Source organism: Acyrthosiphon pisum, chromosome A1 (genome assembly GCF_005508785.2).
Source record: "Acyrthosiphon pisum isolate AL4f chromosome A1, pea_aphid_22Mar2018_4r6ur, whole genome shotgun sequence".
In the NCBI taxonomy this organism is placed as follows: Eukaryota; Metazoa; Arthropoda; class Insecta; order Hemiptera; family Aphididae; genus Acyrthosiphon; species Acyrthosiphon pisum.
Genome location: NC_042494.1, coordinates 95,036,781 through 95,055,759, shown reverse-complemented (window position 1 = coordinate 95,055,759; position 18,979 = coordinate 95,036,781). Strand labels below are relative to the sequence as shown.

The following is an 18,979-nucleotide window of genomic DNA, read 5'->3' as shown; positions in this document are numbered from 1 at the left end:
ATATACAGCAGCGGCGAAGGACGAGCGCAGCAAGTTAGGGCGTGACGGCCCGGTGGTAAGTATATCTGTGGGGCTGGGGAGGGGGGGCGAAAAAATACACTAATGGATAAAATGTTTGTCCGAAAACAAACGGGTCCGATTGTTGGCAACAGATTGATGGGCGCCTGTCACTAGTCCATTACCCGAGTCGTCCTGCTGCAGGTACCTATATATTATTATTATACGTATAGTAGGTACCTGTCTATATACTATGATTATTTATATATATACAGTATTATAGTTGGAAGCAGTAATAGTAGTTGTAGTAGTAGTAAGTAGTAGTAGTAGTAGTAGTAGTAGTAGTAGTAGATACATATGCAGTACTATTGTATAATATTATATATAAGTAGTGCTCTCGTCGTATGTATATGTATTGTCCTGCAGCATATTATACACAAATGGACGCGTGTACGCGTATTTTTATAATCGGCGTAACTGAAAAAAATAAATTCACTAGGTATATATTATTATTATTAATATATAACAACAGGCGCGCTCGCCTTATTTATTATACCGTCGTCGAGTTTATTACCTGTGCGCGTACATAGGTAATAATGACTAAACAAAAAACAAAACAATTTTTTTTTTAAACTTACGGTTTTGTTTATTGTACATAATAATATATCATACAAGCATGAAAATGTGTATATATAGGTGGTACCTATACCTCTTTACTCGGTTGCTGCATGCTTACATTTCCATAACCCCTTCGGGTATCGTCGCTATAAGTACCTATGCCGGACGATAACCACGCGCGTGATAAGCATAAGACCAGACGCTCCCGAAAAGATCATATGTAATATAATAAGGTAGGTACCCGTTCCGGGCAAAGCACGTTTGAATCGGTCGAAAAAATTCATATAGAAAAATTTAAACCTGTTTGGACTCATTAATACTGGTCAATTAGGTATCGATTTTATATAATATTGTTACCAAATTCATATCAATATTAATTTTTTTTTAATGGATAATCTTTATAATTACATTGTATTGTTATACACAGTCACAGACTACTGCAGTTGCCTGTTTTTATAAGAAATAATTTTGTCACGATTTTGTGGTATCATAAATTATTAAGTCAGGGTTCCACCATACCACGTGCAATGTGTGCATACAACTAGTGCTGAATATATTATATTCAACTCATAGATGCCTACTCCATCATGACACGGTGCAGTATAGTGAAAACTCAGCTTTACTCTATGGATAGTATACCCAGGACCCCGCATCAAATTTTAGGCCCCTGTAGGTACTAAATCTTTTTCCGGCCCTCTACAAAACTTCCAAAAAAATAAAACCCATTAAAAGCGATATGGGTGTCCCATACATGATCTCTAAGTGATAAATGGTTAACACATAGCTTAAAATATCAAAATTTCTATAAAATAAGTATTTTCATCAACACTTCTGAAATTACAAATACATTTCAATGGGCCCCTAAAATAGCCGGACCCCTGTAGTCTAGTTCCAACAGCCTCTCCCCCCTTGTAAAAATATCCATCATACATTACCATAGGACAAATACACCTATCCCTATCCGAGATATTTTACGTTAGTCAATAATTTTGTAATACAAATACATCGTCGTCGTGGCCAATTCCCCCACGTCCATCTCCACAGTCCGATTCTTATCCAAATAATTTTCGTGTTTTTTTTCGATTTTAAGAGCCCCACGAGTTATTCTAGCCAAGAATCTTGAACTATAACCAAACTTTTTTATGTTACCGTTCACAAAAGCGAATATTGTAAATGGTGTATTACCATTTACCATCATGAAATTGATAATATTTTTGTAAAATATTTTTTTTCATTTTTTGTTATAATTATATTTACAACAGCTAACCTGTAGACTGTAAAATATATATTCATATTACTAACCAGCTATCTATATTTTCGTGCACAGGTACTCCGTATTTTAGTATATTATTTACACTATTAAGTTATATTATTAATATAGTTATTGTAAGCTAATATTTCAATTTATGACATATGATTCTCAAACATAGGTAAATCATATATAATGTCCAATCAAACATTTCTCAAGTAATAAAATAATATTTGATTACCCTCCCACCACAACTATCCAAGCTAAATTATGTTATCGAAATTGTTTTCGATAAGTTTTATAAAACCTTCGGCTGTATCTAAGTGTTCATGTTCTTCCTAGTCACTATATTTTGATATTATAACAAGGCAAATCTCACGTTTTATCATTTGGTCTAAAAGGGTCCACAAAATCGATCCAAATGGACTTTCTTGTTTTTTTTTTTTTATTCGGTCCAAGTTGATTCTGCCCACCCACCTTATACATACAATAATAATAATAATAATAATAATAATAATAATAATAATAATAATAATTTAAACCACCGCTGGTATAATAACCACGCTGCGACAACGGCAGCACGTGATCCGTTTATTGTCATCATTAGCCACGGAAGGTTAAAAAACCGTAAAGGTATAAATGCATAGGTATTATATAATACATTGTGCACATATACGGTCAGTAGTAATCTGTCACGTCCTCTTCTCATCTCTGCTCATCCCGGTGGAAATTTTTTTCATTTATAAAATATATAGGTACCTATACCTATACTTGGTCTTTTTATTTTATATTTTTTCTCTTTTCTTAACTGATGGAACACGTATGTTTTTCACGACAATCAGGGTCAACCGGGTTCACGGACCGCTGCAATATTATTATCATTATCAATTATTATACATTTTGGCCGCGGTAATTATATACGTACGGCGTGTGTGTGTGTATTAGACGCATTATATAGGTACGCGATAACAACGGGATCGACAAAAATCACACCGAGGTTATTCCAATATAATCGTTATTATTATTATTATTATTATTATAGGTACCTGAAATGTGTTCAGGGCCACCCGACTCGCGTGCGTGTAATATATAAACGTATAAAATATCGTTGACTCCAACAAGTGAACTAGGTACCTATCTAAACAGGTAACACCTAGGTTTGTTCTATGAAAATTGAACAATAAATGGGTTAAAAATGTACATTAGATTATAATATTTGATCATTTATCAACGTTTATATCATTTTAATATTATGTGCATTGTGCAAATACCTACCTAATATTACTATAAGGTTTTAAATCGCGATCCCGATAGATATTATTTAAATTGGGTTCTTCTAATGTTTTCAATTTTCGAATACCAAAAGATTAAGATGAGTATGTTTATCCTATAAATTAATAAGATTGGCCTATTATGAAATATAAAAGGTACGGGTAATGTAAATTTTTTTGTGTTCTTGGTATTTTTCGATATATTTTAACTTAAGAACAAATAAAACATGTAAAGCATACAAGGCCGCCAACAGGAGCCACACCTCCCCACCCCCCCCCCCCCCTCGCTCATTTAGATAATACCTATTTTGTATAGCATTTTATTGCATTTATTTGCATTTTATATAGCAGTCTTGGAGGGCGATAAGGTGGACTGATAACTGATAAGGTTCCACAAAATTGTAAATATTTTTTTATGATGTAATATAAAAAACAGAATTTATGGTTAGTTTATATTTTCATCAATATTTACATCACAAAATGAGTTTTGAAGACTGTCAAATACTCAAATGTTTAGTATTGTAGTAAAAATAAACAATAACGGTGAAACGTTATAATAAATTAGGTACTATAATAATGCAATCTCGGACGCATTTAATAATATTATAATGTTACGTACTTACACTATATAAAGGTACATATATATATGTATATTATAATGTACATCATTTAACGTAAGTTTGATAACGCTGTGCGTCGGTATAAAGTGTAGTCGACCTTTGTCATTGACGAAAGTTATGTCTTAATTCGTTAACGTTACAGTCATTTGAAAAAAATAAGAATCAGCAGGGATATTTTAAAACGAAAAATGAACTGGAAAGCTGGTTATTTACCGCAGATAGTAAAATAATATTATATACCTATATTCTATATAGTATATAATTAATATTATTTATTTTAAGGGATTTACAACTGGATTAGAGCATTTGTCTCGTCTCCACGCCATTGTGATAGACAATTATTTTTTCAATACTCGTTTTAATATAATATATACTTAGTATTACTTACACAAGATTTTCATTTTTCGGGTCAGCTAAGTGTGCGGATTTCACGCGAGTTTCCCGTTTTAATTTTCCATTTAAGAACAGAACAAAAACAGTTAGCCATATAATAGGTATTATTATGGCATATTAACGGGGTTATTAAAGTGCATATATCTGTTATACAATATATCAATACTACTATTATAATAATTATGACTATATCGTTTTAAACCAATTACTTTTATCGTTTTTATTACTTTTTGCCATCCACACGTGTCGAATGTTGAGAAATAAAAATAAAGTTATTGAAATTGTCTGGCTGTACTGCATAATATCATTAGGCAATAGGCAGTATAGGCAGTAGGCACTCATAAGTGAATAAGCCTATAGATACCTACATCTATTCGAATAATTTGACTTTATATTATATTCTATACAGATGAAATGTACAAATTACTATGCCTGTTGCTTATATAAGCACAAGTGGTTAAATATTAAAAGAATAAAAATATTAAATTCTTCTTTAATTACTTATTTATATTACAAAGTATGAAATTATGTATTTTTTTGGAGCACATATTTCTATGGTTTTATTCTAACAATTTAATTACATTTTTAGTGATTTGATATTATACTGACAAGTGAATGCAGGCAATGAAACCCTTTTAGTGTCTTATGATTAAGTATAGGCTTATATGACAATAAATAGTTAAATGTATATATTATAATAATATTTAATAACTGTTTTGTCATAAGAATAATATTTTATGGTTTTAATTTCATTAAATATTATTTAACATCAGCAATTAATATCAATAGATGCAACTAGAATTATTAAAGGTCATAAGTACTGCAGGTATCAAAAGTGAGAATTATGAATTAATGATAATTAACCAGCTAGATTTCGACAACGATGATTGATTTAAAGTGTTAAGATAATGTTATTTATTTTAAGATTGTTGTTCAATTTCGAATTTAAAAGTACGACGTGTTATCATACATAGGTTAAATTATAATTAATTAATTAAACAATTTTAATTTTAAAAAAAAAACCGCTTTGTTGGTATATTAATTTAATTTGTAAATAAATGTAAATTATTATAAGGTAGTCAATTTTAAATTTAGTTATCTCATCTTTAATTTAGTTAAGTTTTATCATTAAAGCTTGACAGTTAAAAAATAAAATTTATTTATACAATAAAAAAAACTACTATGTCTGTGTGTAATTTTAACTTTTAGCTATAATTAGTACTTTTAGTATATACACAATGATATTAACTAAATGGAGATAATTAATTAATTTAATGGCTATAATAATTTAAACACATATATAATATGTAATAAACCTCACTAATTTTATGTTTATCCTTGGAGTAATTAATAATACCGTGTGTATTTTCATTTGTATACGATAAACATTAATTTTAATAATAATTATAATAATAAAAGGTAACATCACATAAACTTTTGCACAAATAAATGTTCAATAATAGTTACCTGCCACAATGTTTACTATAATAGAATTATATTTAAGTAGTACTTAGTCTACTTAACTAGGTATTAAATATATACATTTAATATATACAAAATGTACAGTTTACTTTTCTACAAATATATTTGCACAACAAATAACTAGTTGATAAGTACATTTTTTATTTCATCTATGATATACTAAACACGTCAAATTTCCTCGAAGAATTTTTGTAATATTTATATATTATGAGTGCAATGTTGTAGGTTATAACATCATGATATAAAATATGCGTATAACTATTATAGTGTAGTTGACGAGTGGATTTTATTACGATTTACAATAGATCCCTTATTACATACGTCATAAAAAATCAAAATATAATATTATGTGAATTTGGATGTTTTGAAACGATAACGCAAGCATACCTATTACGAATGTATTAAACCGCAATTTTGACGAGGGAAAGCATTGATATGTACTATACCAGTGTAAATGTGCTGGTGCGTGTGTCGAGAAAAGGGGCGGTGGCGGAAACCCTGTGGTGGCGGCCTGTTGCGTTTGGTTGTGTACAACTACTGGTGAGCACAGTATCGGGTAACCCTATTTTGTTGTCTGCAGCTATATATATGTAAGCACGTAAGCCGTGAGTAGACTGTTTTATGTGGGGGGAGGTTAAAACAAAAGGGAGACAACAAGTGGGTCAAATCGTTTAAGCCAAAACCACCACCTCCACCCTTCTTAACCTGATGTTCTATCCTAAAAACGTATATATTATACAGGCAATAATATGTATATTATTTAAACGACCCTTATTTTATTGTTTAACACGTTATTGTTATTTCTCATCTCAGGGGCATGATTTGACTTTGTGTAGTAATATTCCATTGTACTAAACGAGTGCTATATGTTGCACAAAATTATAATAAATCAAGGTATTGCTATTCTTTTGTTTTTGAAAAACATATCTACGGATTAGACTCAGACGTATAGCCGCCGTATAAGTACAACGATAACATTTTGTTTACTGTACACATAGTTATAATTCTTGGTATGATATTTAAAAATAATAACAATATGGTGACCAGGTATAAAATAAATACCGGTCTGGTATAGGTAAGCCTGAAGTGATTTTCTAGGATGCAAAAATGTGTAATAGAGTTTTATTTCATTAAGATTACTACAATAATAAAAAAACTATATTATGTTTATGCAAGATATGTAAATTGTCCTCAATAATCGGACAATTTTGTTTGAACTACCGTAAAGTAACTGATATTATAATATAGTCAATGGAACTTGCAAGTAGACAAGTCAATTAAGAAATTTGAAAAAAATTTAAATAACATTATTCTCCATTTACTCATCCTATTGAATATTGATTAAGCTACAGGGATTTCGTATTTAAGTCGGATCCAGTTTAACGAGAATATAATATACATAATATTTAAACTATATATGTTATATTAAATTTAATACGTATTCCGCATCCGTCGCCTGTTGTCACTGTGTCACGACATGTACAATTTTTTTTTCTTTTTCACTACAATTCTTTTTCATTACAATTTGCATCCACAATGTGCATTAATATTGAAACGCCGACAAAGAGACAAAACAAATTTTACATACCTGAAAGATAACTATTGAAGTGTATACCTATATATGAGAAATTGCTATATATTTAAATATAATCTGAAACATTGCATTATGCATCTTTTTATTTATTCGTTCCAGTCGACAATATTTTAATTAAGCTTATTATTTATCGAGGAATTCTCGAACCCTGCCAATTCTCCCCGCCGATGTACATATAATATATTATAATATGCACACGTAAATGTTTCCGACTTATCCGTGATAAAATAATTATCTGTCACCTGAATATACCTAATGGTGGCATTTGTGAATTGTGACAAAGCCATACGCGTTTCTGATTATTATTCGAAACGGTTAAATGATAAAATATTCCGTTTCTATATTATATACTTTTTATATTCTATCCTCCAACCCCGATAATGGTAATAATAATTATTACCTATATAAAATACGTAATATATAGATACATAATAAACACCGCGTAATTTATTTTAATGCTTTACTTTTGATGTTTTTCAGATCATTACCCGAGGACGATGATGTCGTCGCTACACAACAGAATAACGGGACAAAAGCATCATGTGAGTGATACAAAATAATATGTTTACTTTATCCTATATAGTTATATAATATTTCAGTAACTTGTACTGCACCAAACAATTAATACAAATTATAACGATATAATAAAGATTATCGTATTTTTTTCCAAGTTAAATTCGGTCCATTATTATTGTGCTCGACGCGTAAAACAATAATAATAATATGCAACCGGTTTATTGTAAACCAAAATGATTGCCGTTCGACGGCGAATTGTATAGACTCTACTTAGCGCACAGCTGTTGCACAACTATATGAAAACACGGCATTCAAGGCGTTCTCTTTTAATTTAATTCGGCCCGGACTAATAATAAAAAAAAAAAACGTTTAAACATCGTAGACATATTACCTATATTATATACTATGATAATGTGCTTCGCTCGTATAAAATTTTCAAATATTCAGACCCAATTTATTTTCACAATATTATTATTATTCGTGATAAACAATAATGAGTTTTCTTTTTATCGTAAAACATAATATTGTATCGATTATCGAACTATACACAAAATATATTATATCGTATTACGAAGTCCGTTGCTAAAATTATTTGAACGAAACATATTATTTTGTATTTCACGCGTACGGTTTTCAAATTGAAAGATACAAAACACTTAGTCGTTTTCGTTCGACCAACTATATTATATAGGTACGATTATAATATACGTGCGTATTACAGTTGAAATATATTGATGTGTGAACTTTTTAAAAACCGTTCTCATTATTTTTCACCCTAATTGAAATCGCAGAAAAAACTCTGTTTTTTTCTCCCACACGACTCCGTTTATTTTCGTATTCCACCCCAATTGATATAATTTTTTTCTCGGTTTCGTAGAATTTGTCACCGGCAGCAGACAAATGAGTCCTTCACTAATCCACACACGTCATGTATAATATGTGCTTATAACTGAGGAATAATAACGACTGTCCATATGGACTATACAGAACATTATACATATAAACTATACGTTATATATACGTATGGCTTTTCCCAGCCACCGAAATACAAACGGTGCTGCAGGTTCACAAAACTATCATCGCCGTTGTTTCTCATTAATGAACCGCACGAAACTACAACTGCACTGGGGCGACGGTGTGGGCGGTGGTGAAAGAACGTCCTCGCTAGAAGGGTAGGCAGAGGTGGGATATGGACTTCCGGCCAGTTTTTGTACGTCACCTAAAAATAAACCGTCGTGCACCTTTTTTTTATAGTTTTTTTTTTTTTTTTTATTAACATCTCTGCCACTTTTGTCCATATTATAATTTGTTTTTTAATTTGTCACATTTCGTTATTATCATTATCGTTATTTTTTTTCCGTATCGTCACACGTATCATTTTTTTTTTTGTTTTTTTCATACATAAAACCTAAAATATACGGTTGCTGGACCGGAGCCACGGAGTGATGGTTATTTTCCACCCACGACTTGACGACGGCGTCCGGCCGCGGTGGTAGGGAAAAAAAACAATCGCGGTCGCGAAATAAAGAGAGGAAGTGGCCCGAGTACTCACATAGGAGAGAATAATAATGTAAAAAACAGAAACGAAAAAAAACGCGTATTATTTTTGGCCGCTACAAAGGAAACGAGTCATGGTGCGTATGATACCGCCACCGCCGCCGCCTCACAATCCCTTCGCCACCTCCTGCACGGTCATCAACACACCGTGTATGTGTGTGTGTGTGTGTCGGAGTTCTTCTCCCATTCAATCGGACCGCGCTCACACTGTATAACATACGCACACACGTCTTACTGCACGTCGTCTTCCGTCGTCCATTCATAAAAGCGTATTATATGATATTATATAAATGTTATATTATTATCATACTCGCGTGTAACGAATATAATATATATATGTGTGTGTGTAACACACGCACATCGTATCATCGCTGTCGCATTTCCGTTGACAAAACAACATATGAAAAAAAAAAATAGAATAGAAAAAAATTTCTTCACGCGTTATTATAATAATACGTTCATCCCCCTCTCTTCGGTTCTGCGCGCGGCCGTTCGAGAGAGCCGCTGCAGTATCGCCGCACTCGTTTGCGATGCGTATATCATTAATGGTCCGTGAATACAAAGCGTTCCGCGCTCGCCCTCTTATTAATTAAGAACGCGCGCACACTGTGTATATAATATTATTATTATAAAGTGCGATGGTGTATTCGTCCCGTGTACATAATAATATATGATATCGTATAGGTATTTAGGTAAGTATACCTACTCGTCGACATTCTATTCGTTCTTCTTGTATGCATACACGCGATGGCCCAGAGGAGAGAAACAGCTCTCTGCTGTTATAGGTATATAGATTTTACAATATACCTATACACAATATAACATAAATATATATAATGTGTTTGTGTGTGCATGTATGTGTGTAGTGCGTATAATGTGTGTGCGTGTGTGTGTGTACATACCATCATACCGTTTGATTTATTTCTCTATTTGTTTATTTATTTATATAGCTATATGTATATTTTATTCGCAAAACCGGATGTTGTCTCTGCATAAAGTATTCCGCGTGTACTTCTTCACTACAGTAGGTATATGCGTATATACAGACGCGGCCGCAATAATATAAGTTATAACACATTATAGGTATATATTATTATTATTATTGTTGTATTCGTTGGTAAATTATATATTATGATATATAATGCGGTGAGTTTATGAAAGCTGTAGCTTCCATGGATTTTATATATATATATTTTTTTTTTTTTTTGTATAATTGATCGCATTAAAAATAAATGTATATAATACATATATAGTTCTATTTATAATAACGTTTTTAGATTCGGGCCAATGATAATTAAATTGGGGTACTTACCAAAATGGGTGACAGAAAGGATATTTATTACCAAACTAGAGCATCTGCGACGTACGAACATAAATACATAATATTCAATTCTGAGAGTGGTTTCTGGTAGCAAATCTGGTAAAAAATCTGGTTACTCAATCAGATCTAGATGATATTTTGGTGGGTTAAAACTAGAAAATGTCCAATAATTTTGAATAAAAATATTTAAAAAAACAGGAATTTTTGTATAAAACCAGTTTTTGACAAAATCGATTTTGATTTTTCTTATGATTTAACAACAACACTAAACACTATATTATAGAGTGTAGTGACTTGAATTATTATATTATAATTATCTAGACGTACATTTCAAAATATTTTGACTGTTTTTATAATATTTATAGACATTTGAAATGTTCGAAATTTTTCAATTTTTGTATGATAAAAATTTTGGTTGTGAGATAAAGTGCTTGAAATGTAATATATGGTTCCTCACAATTCTTCTTAAAGCAATTCTAAATACAATATAATCATAAGAATTTTTATTAGCGTTAAATGTTGAAATTTTTATAAAGTTCATTAAAATCCCGAACATTGCAAATTTCTTTGTTTTTAAAAATTCATTCAATTTTAATTATTAACGCAAATGTTTTAAATAAAGGTATTACTAAAAGCTTATAAAATATATTTTAACTACAATATTTAAAAAATAGTTTAGCGTCAATGTAGACTATTTGAGTTCAAAATAATACGAAATTTGATACAATAAATATAATATAAAATCTTGGATATTTACACCCAAAATAAAAATTTCTCCTCAGACGGCTTTTGTTATTTTGTAGTAGGTAATTCAAAAAATGTTAACAGTACCTATAGTAACATGAAACATTCTACTATTACTTTCTATTTTAAGCTATTTATAAGTATATAGGCATTTGAAATTTTCTAATTATTAAATATTTTTCCCTATTCTATAAAAGATATGTTGAAAAAAATTTTTATGATCAGCCAACAAGTTTGAAAATCCAATATAAGGTCCTACCGATAAAGTTAAATTCAACAAAAAATCTATGTATCTATATATTGTCCACGTTAGCTTAAAACAAGAAAAAACGATAGTTTGTAAAAAGTTTTTAGTTCATCTTATGGTTTAACTGATGGTTGGTGGAATAAGGTATCAATTTGTCTAAAACTTAAAATATTTAATTTTTAATTAATTAAAATATTACCAATAAATATTTAAAAGTTCTTGTCTTGTGGTACCTATATATAGGTTATGGTTAGAAATAAAAGCATAATTATAGTAATTTAGTAATGCTGGGCTTTTGTATACCCTTAACGAGCAGATAATTGATTAACTTTTAATATTATTAGGTAATGTACCTATAATAGTTAATTTGAATATCAGTCGTGTTATTTAATTCAATTTTAATCAGTGTTGCGTACGATTATTAATATGAATTAAAAACAAATATTATAAACTTGTCACTCATATAGTCATATACGTCTATAATTACCTTAGCATATTCTCTTAGCAAGTGACGATTATAAATAATTTGTATTTTATATATTTTTTTAAATCACATAAATGAAGTACACCTAAATAATCTTATATATTTTTTTTTATAGTTTGAGTTGAATAATATACGCATCTTGTACAATACAGTACCTATAATATACTTACCTACATATGAAATTAAATTGAACATGTACCTACTTAACTTTAGGAATACTCTATACTTATTATAAAAACAATTCACAGATAACAGTATAAGATATTATTATGTAATTAATTATTTGTTTTTTTTTTTTAAACGCGAGCAACAAGCTTACGCTATTTAGGTAGGTTATCACTTATCACTACTACTAGTATAATTACTAATCATTTCTTCTATATTCGCATCGGATTTTTTCACTTCCACGCATGAGTAGGTACCTATACATTAATAAATTAACGGTCAGGTGCAGCCACACGACTGCCTGTATGTATAAATGTTTAATATTATAAGAATTTTCTTTCTTGTTTACATATCTTTTATACTTAAATAATTCTTTACTTATGTAAACAATATAGGCACCACCTACGACTATGGGTAGGTATATAATGAGTTATACTCATTACTAAAAAGTTATAACTAAATAACACACACACACACACACACACGACACACGTACACGGCACACATAATATGCAATTCATTGACATATAATAAATACCTTAATATATAATATTAATATCATTATATTAGTGTAAATACATTTCCGTAATTAGATTATACCCGAGTGACGAGTTATAATTTGTTTGGGACGCTGTAGATAGCGTATGAGAGATCAGAAATGGCTCGAGCGACAAAAGCCGATGAATATAATATATATATATATTATTTATACAAACATTATTATGTTGAAAACACAACGCAGGATGAATGGTTAGAAAAACAACGCAATTTGTTTACTGTACCCAAGCAAAAGTTTTTAATTACGTTATACTGAAAAAGACGGTATAGCAGCAGCGGCGGGTGAAATTGGGTCCTTTTTGCTTTTATCTTTATAACCCTCTGTACACTTCACCGCTTCTCGGCTTGCTTCTCGCTCTTTCTGCGTTTCTTAGTCTCGTCACATTGTTTATGGTCGGTTCGTTGAACAAGGGAAGGAGATTTTGAAAATCTACTTAAACCATAAAGTATATCTCGTGCAGAAATCGCGTTACGAATTTAATCGATAAAAATTACAAATATGTTTCAAATTAAACCACCGGCGGAATTATAATACGTCATGTCTATATAATAACTATGAACCTATTTCATTATCTGATTTTTTTCGATCCCATTACAACTCGCTACACTCCCAGATGTTTATGTTTTAAATTGACATTTGGAACTCAATTAATATGTAAAACAAAACGGAAGTAATACTGATTAAAACGACCCCGCGAGAAAATAAGTTAATCATGAATTCATTTATTTCTTATTATCTGCAAATATCACGAACGATTAATTAAGTATAACGTAAAGCGAGATAAATTATGACGATTTGAATTGAATTAAAAATCAGGAAATATAACAAGATGTAAATCTGTGGTGTTTTAATCCGGAATATAATAATTATTTTCATTTCAAAACGGAAATATTATGTAGGGATCTATACTTGTAAACATTATTTATAATATAAGATACATTATTTTCACAGAACAAAGATTTGTCTAATGATATGTATATACTAATTTATATATTTTAGCTAACTTTGGATGTTTAATGTGAGAGGGAACTTTTTTAATATTCATACCCGTACATAATATATAGAACATATTGTGTATTGATATTGGTCCATCAAAATACACTGATTGTTTATTAATATCGTTGTCAATAATGTACATGGGTCCGACCCCGACGTTATAACATCATTATGCTGTCACTGGGGAGTGGGGGTTCGAAAAATAAATGAGTAAAGTATATGTACTTATATTATGCTTTATATACACGTATTATATAATATTATATCCGTTGACATAATATATCTCTGGATATCGAATAGACAGAAGAGCAAACAACAAGGGGGTAACACAATAATTAAAAATAAAAAGTTACAAAAAAAACAAAATAAATATAAACACGCACACAACGGGGACAACCATACATGAAATTCACTTTGTGCTCATTCGCTGTTTTTGATTAATTATTACATTTTTAATGAGTCTTCCCTCTCAATAAGTGCTCATCCGCGCAACAACGCAATGGTACAGAATTTAATATAAATTATTTACATTTGTATTACACATATATTATATATAGTTTTATTATTCAGTATATAATATCATTGTATTATTTTATTACATTTATATACATATAAAAAAATAAAACATAGCGTTTTGTGTGCATACTATATTTTGTATATCGTACAATATTTTACAAATCTCCGCTGCGCAATTCAAAATCACAGTGCATTATGATAATATTATTATAATAATAATATATCCACGACGAGAATAATAATAATAATAATAATAATAATCGTATAATGAATGTCCTTCAATCAAAAACTATGTATTTCCATGACGTACTCCTTCGAAGTCTTAGTAGTAATAATAATAATAATAGTAATAATGGAAAATAAAAAACTCCAAGTCCCCGGCAAAGGGGTGGTGGACACACACATACACGTGGATGCACACGTGACCTGGTGCTACTTCTGCGGTTGCCGCGAGACGGCTACTCCAACGGCGGGGTCCACGTGCCGTTCTTTTATTTTTTTATTTTTTTATTTTTTTCACCACCGCTCCGGCCACTTAAAAAAACACAGTCAATAACGCGCGGTATTGTATACGGTTGACGACGATTATTGTCGGCTGAAAAGAGCTGCAGGACGAGGAGCGTGATGATTATGGTGTACTATATAGTATATATATACGTACTCGTGTTTATCGGAAAAGGAAGGGGACGATTAAATAATGAAATGTGAATATATAATAAAACAACCACGCGAGTGGTGTGGGAACATAAAAATCTCCTATCCGAATGATTTCCAGCGAAAGCTCGAAACGCAGCGCCCCGGTCGTATACCGACCGCGGTATATACGCGCTAATTGGGAACCGAAGATCGCGTGCGGCAGTGGCGCAATCGAAATCAGTAATTTTCGTTCGCGGGGCGCGTAGGTAGTGGCTGGTACCTAAATACGTTTACTCGAGGAAAAATAGATTATGTTTTAACGTGGAAACGGGGAAGAGCACACGTACAATGTATGTTACTATACATTGTAATAGCGCCGTCGTTATTGTTTTCGACCGTCTTAATAATATACCACCGCGCCGAAAGACGAGCGCGACACTAATTGCCGTAATGAACTTCTGTTTAAAAGTCTTATAATGTCACGGTATTCGACGCCCACGCGCCCATTCGCCGCCGTCCAAGAATTCCTGTTCGTTATTATTTCCGTTCGTTTCCGAAAAAATCACAATCGGTTTCTTTTTCCCGCATTTCACACGCGTTAAATCCATCGCCTTCGCAGACCGTGTTCAAATCTGGCAACGTTTCCGAAAATCCAATGCGTATAACACCATCGCGTGATGTGTCGTCTTCTACAAAATAATAATACCATGTGCATTCCTCTTCGGATTGGATTATCGTGTAGGTCTTCTAGAAATACCCTCTTGACCTTCTCTCGGATAAATTATAATATTATATTAAAAATACGTATGAAACCGTCGCGGTATAAACGATGTGTGTTTTATTTCATTTCTATGATAAATGAATAATGTTTTAAGCCATGTATTCGATATTATTATATTACATTAACATAATAACGCGGAAATATTTTAATAAATTGTTTCACTGCACGCTCGTCGTTGTCTCTATATAAAACCTTGGATTTGCTGTTTTTTCAACTATTCGATTCTTCTACATCGGAAAAACGTACGAATTGTTATTATTTTAATGAGTTTACGTGAACCTGCTATGACGAAAAAATATAGTCGTCTGTATAGGTAGGTAGGTACTACAACGGCGTAAACAGTGTTTAGTTGTTTCGTAATAAATAATATATTTGCATGGGATATTGTTTTAAAATATTATTGTATGGTGTTGTGAAGGACACTGCTAATTAAATTGGTCATCAAAAAAATTAGTATAATATTATGTACATACCTATGTCATTTGTTTTTATGTTCTTGTTTTTTTTTTATTATTTAGGTGTAACAGAAATGTTTTCAAATACCAATGATCTCCAGAAGCAAAATTTGACACAAGATTATCTAATTAACTATTGGCGTTCAAGACTTTTACTTTCAAGGTAATTATTTTCCAGTATATTGCACGTTCCAATATAATAAGATTGATAACAATATTATTCATTTATAAAATTAGTTTATTTTATAAGGATGAACGTATTTTAATATTATTGTATACTAAAGTATTTTGTGAACGTTTTATAATTTGCAGTTAATTCTTATAATTTATAATCAATCACATTAAAAAAATGTGTAGAGGTATAACAAAAATATATTAACAGTGGTCTATATAAGTTCGACGATCCCATCGTAAGATATTATAGTGGTGCATTAATTATAGGTATTGTTAAGCAACAAATTATTTAAAAATAATTATAAAACATGGCATTCGGCTAATCCTGAATTATTACATTATTATTTTTCAAATTAAAGTTGCTTTTAAAAATAATCGATTAATTAACATTTTCAAAATGATATTTCTTATTTACCATATTTTTAAATATAATAAAATTATCTTACCTAATCTTGCAGTTGTCGCGTATCGGTTGAAATGTTATCGACTATCGAGTAATAATCGGAATGATAATATTGTTATCGGCTAATGAGGCCGACGGGTTTGCCCTCGATCAATTTTGTATTGTATATAATTTAGTTAGTCGTCGAAAAAGAGCGAACGTGACATGTCGGCTCCGCATTATAGTAAAAATAAAAGTATTTAATATTCTATTTGCTCAATTTCTTATAAATTATTAATTAAAATAATCAACCTGAGTATCCGAAGTAACCAGTAAAGGAAACTTACAGTCCACTCCGCAACAGCAGTATTACAGCTCAAAAAAACTAATTTCGTCAACAACAAAAAAATATTCATGATATAATAATATAGTTTCATTGCGTTTTTGAAAATACTATTAGACTCAAACATATTTATTTATAATATCTGTGTGTGTCTTTCTGCAGTGAGTAGTGGGAGAAAGACACACAAAAGGGTGTATGGCATATGTATGTATTCCAGGGAAAATCGACAATATTTCCTGTTCCCCGGCTACCTGTCCAGTTGTGGGTTATGGGGTACAGTGTTCGTAGGGAAGGGGGGCAAAGGAAAGGTTATCGGGTATTATATACCGTTGCCGTGCGGTTTATCGCGCGTTCGCTCTTCGTTCGCTCGTTCGTGTATTGTATGTGTATACAATATATATATAGTACTTACACGACGACGCCCTGGGCGTTTTGTGTGTAGCCCACCCCTCTCCTGGCCGTCGCCAGTTTCCCCTTAACATCCCTCTACCCCCCCCCCCCCCCCGGCATTCGGTATATCCCGTTTGCTCGCGGGCGAGGAGAGGATAAGAAAGGAAGGACACGGGTGGGCGTGTTTCCCATTGCGCGGGTCCACGATTGTAACCCGCCGACTTCACCACCCCTCGCAACCCTCTACTTACTTCGACTTTGGCCGTCTCTTCGACTGTATATACTCGGGTTTACAAAGGGGGGCACGTGATTTCAAAAGACCCCCCCTCGTCCGCTTTTAGAATACGATCGATAAAGCAAGACGTCGTTGTCGTCGTCGTCCTTTTATTTTCGACACCGTTTCATTCTCTCTTGTCCTTCGTCGTGCGGCGGCCAGGACGATCGGTTAGTTTGGGTATTGCTTTTTGGATTTGTTTTGGATTCTCCACTGCCGTTGTTACTTTATTCCTTATATTCTCCTTTTGTATATATATTATATATATAATACGTATAGACACTACACATACACACGCACGCGCGCGCGGGCGCACATACACACACATATATATATTTATATACTTGGTATACGTGGAAAGAGATTTGGCAAGGAGGGAAGTATGGGGAAATATAAGGAGTGTATATGCTGTATATACGAGTGGGTAGTGACGAGGGGTATATTATAAGGAGAGGCACAGGTCGAACGGTTGTCTGTTTCGGAGGGGGGCGGTGGAGGAGGGCTATCAATAACGCCCCGTCCCGAGGGTACGGCCAGCAAAGCGATCGTTATTTCCCCAAAGGCCACATCTTATATATACGTTCATTCACATATATATATATATATATATATATATAGACAAAAACCCTTTCTTGACCTACCAGCCCAGGTCGATACGCGCGACCAGGCGCTCAATGTTCGTACACCACCGTACCTAAATATTATACTTCATATTCGAGTTTTTGTATAAAAATAACCACCACTGTTGACGATGTATGAGTACCTATATATAAGTAGATATACGAATTGCAGATTATAAACACCAGAGTGCAGTTCTACAATATTATAATTAATTTCGTGTTTAATAATAATGATATTAATAATATTATTACTATAAATTATAATTATATACGGAAACCACAAATTCATTTTTTCTTCTTTTTATCGCTTTTGATATATTTCGGGATGTGGATATTTTAAGTTTCGCATATATAGTCTATAAAGCACGCAAAACAAACAAACGTCACGGGCCAACCAATTCAGTATGGCAGCTGTACAAAGTAATAACAAGGACCGCCGTTTATATATTGTGAAAGCGACTCATTTAATCATATTTCATAAATAATAATAATAATAATAATAACCACATAGCGGTGGAGAGTCGTGAAGAAGAACACTGCGCGGGGGAGGGAAAAAATTATAATAATAAATTTGAGCCGCAGTGGACTAGTTTTC

The 18,979-nt window shown here is 31.9% G+C and overlaps 1 protein-coding gene across 1 annotated transcript in view; it reads left to right on the top strand.

Annotated features, from left to right (window-relative positions):
- Positions 1-18,979, top strand: part of LOC100168120 (GATA zinc finger domain-containing protein 10) — a 176,149-nt gene that overhangs the window by 89,005 nt on the left and 68,165 nt on the right. Inside the window, exons 3-4 of the mRNA XM_001951936.5 lie at positions 7,705-7,766; positions 16,265-16,364. Of these exons, the coding sequence (XP_001951971.2) occupies positions 16,276-16,364 (89 nt within the window). The 5' untranslated portion in view covers positions 7,705-7,766; positions 16,265-16,275. The remainder of the gene's footprint in view (positions 1-7,704; positions 7,767-16,264; positions 16,365-18,979) is intronic.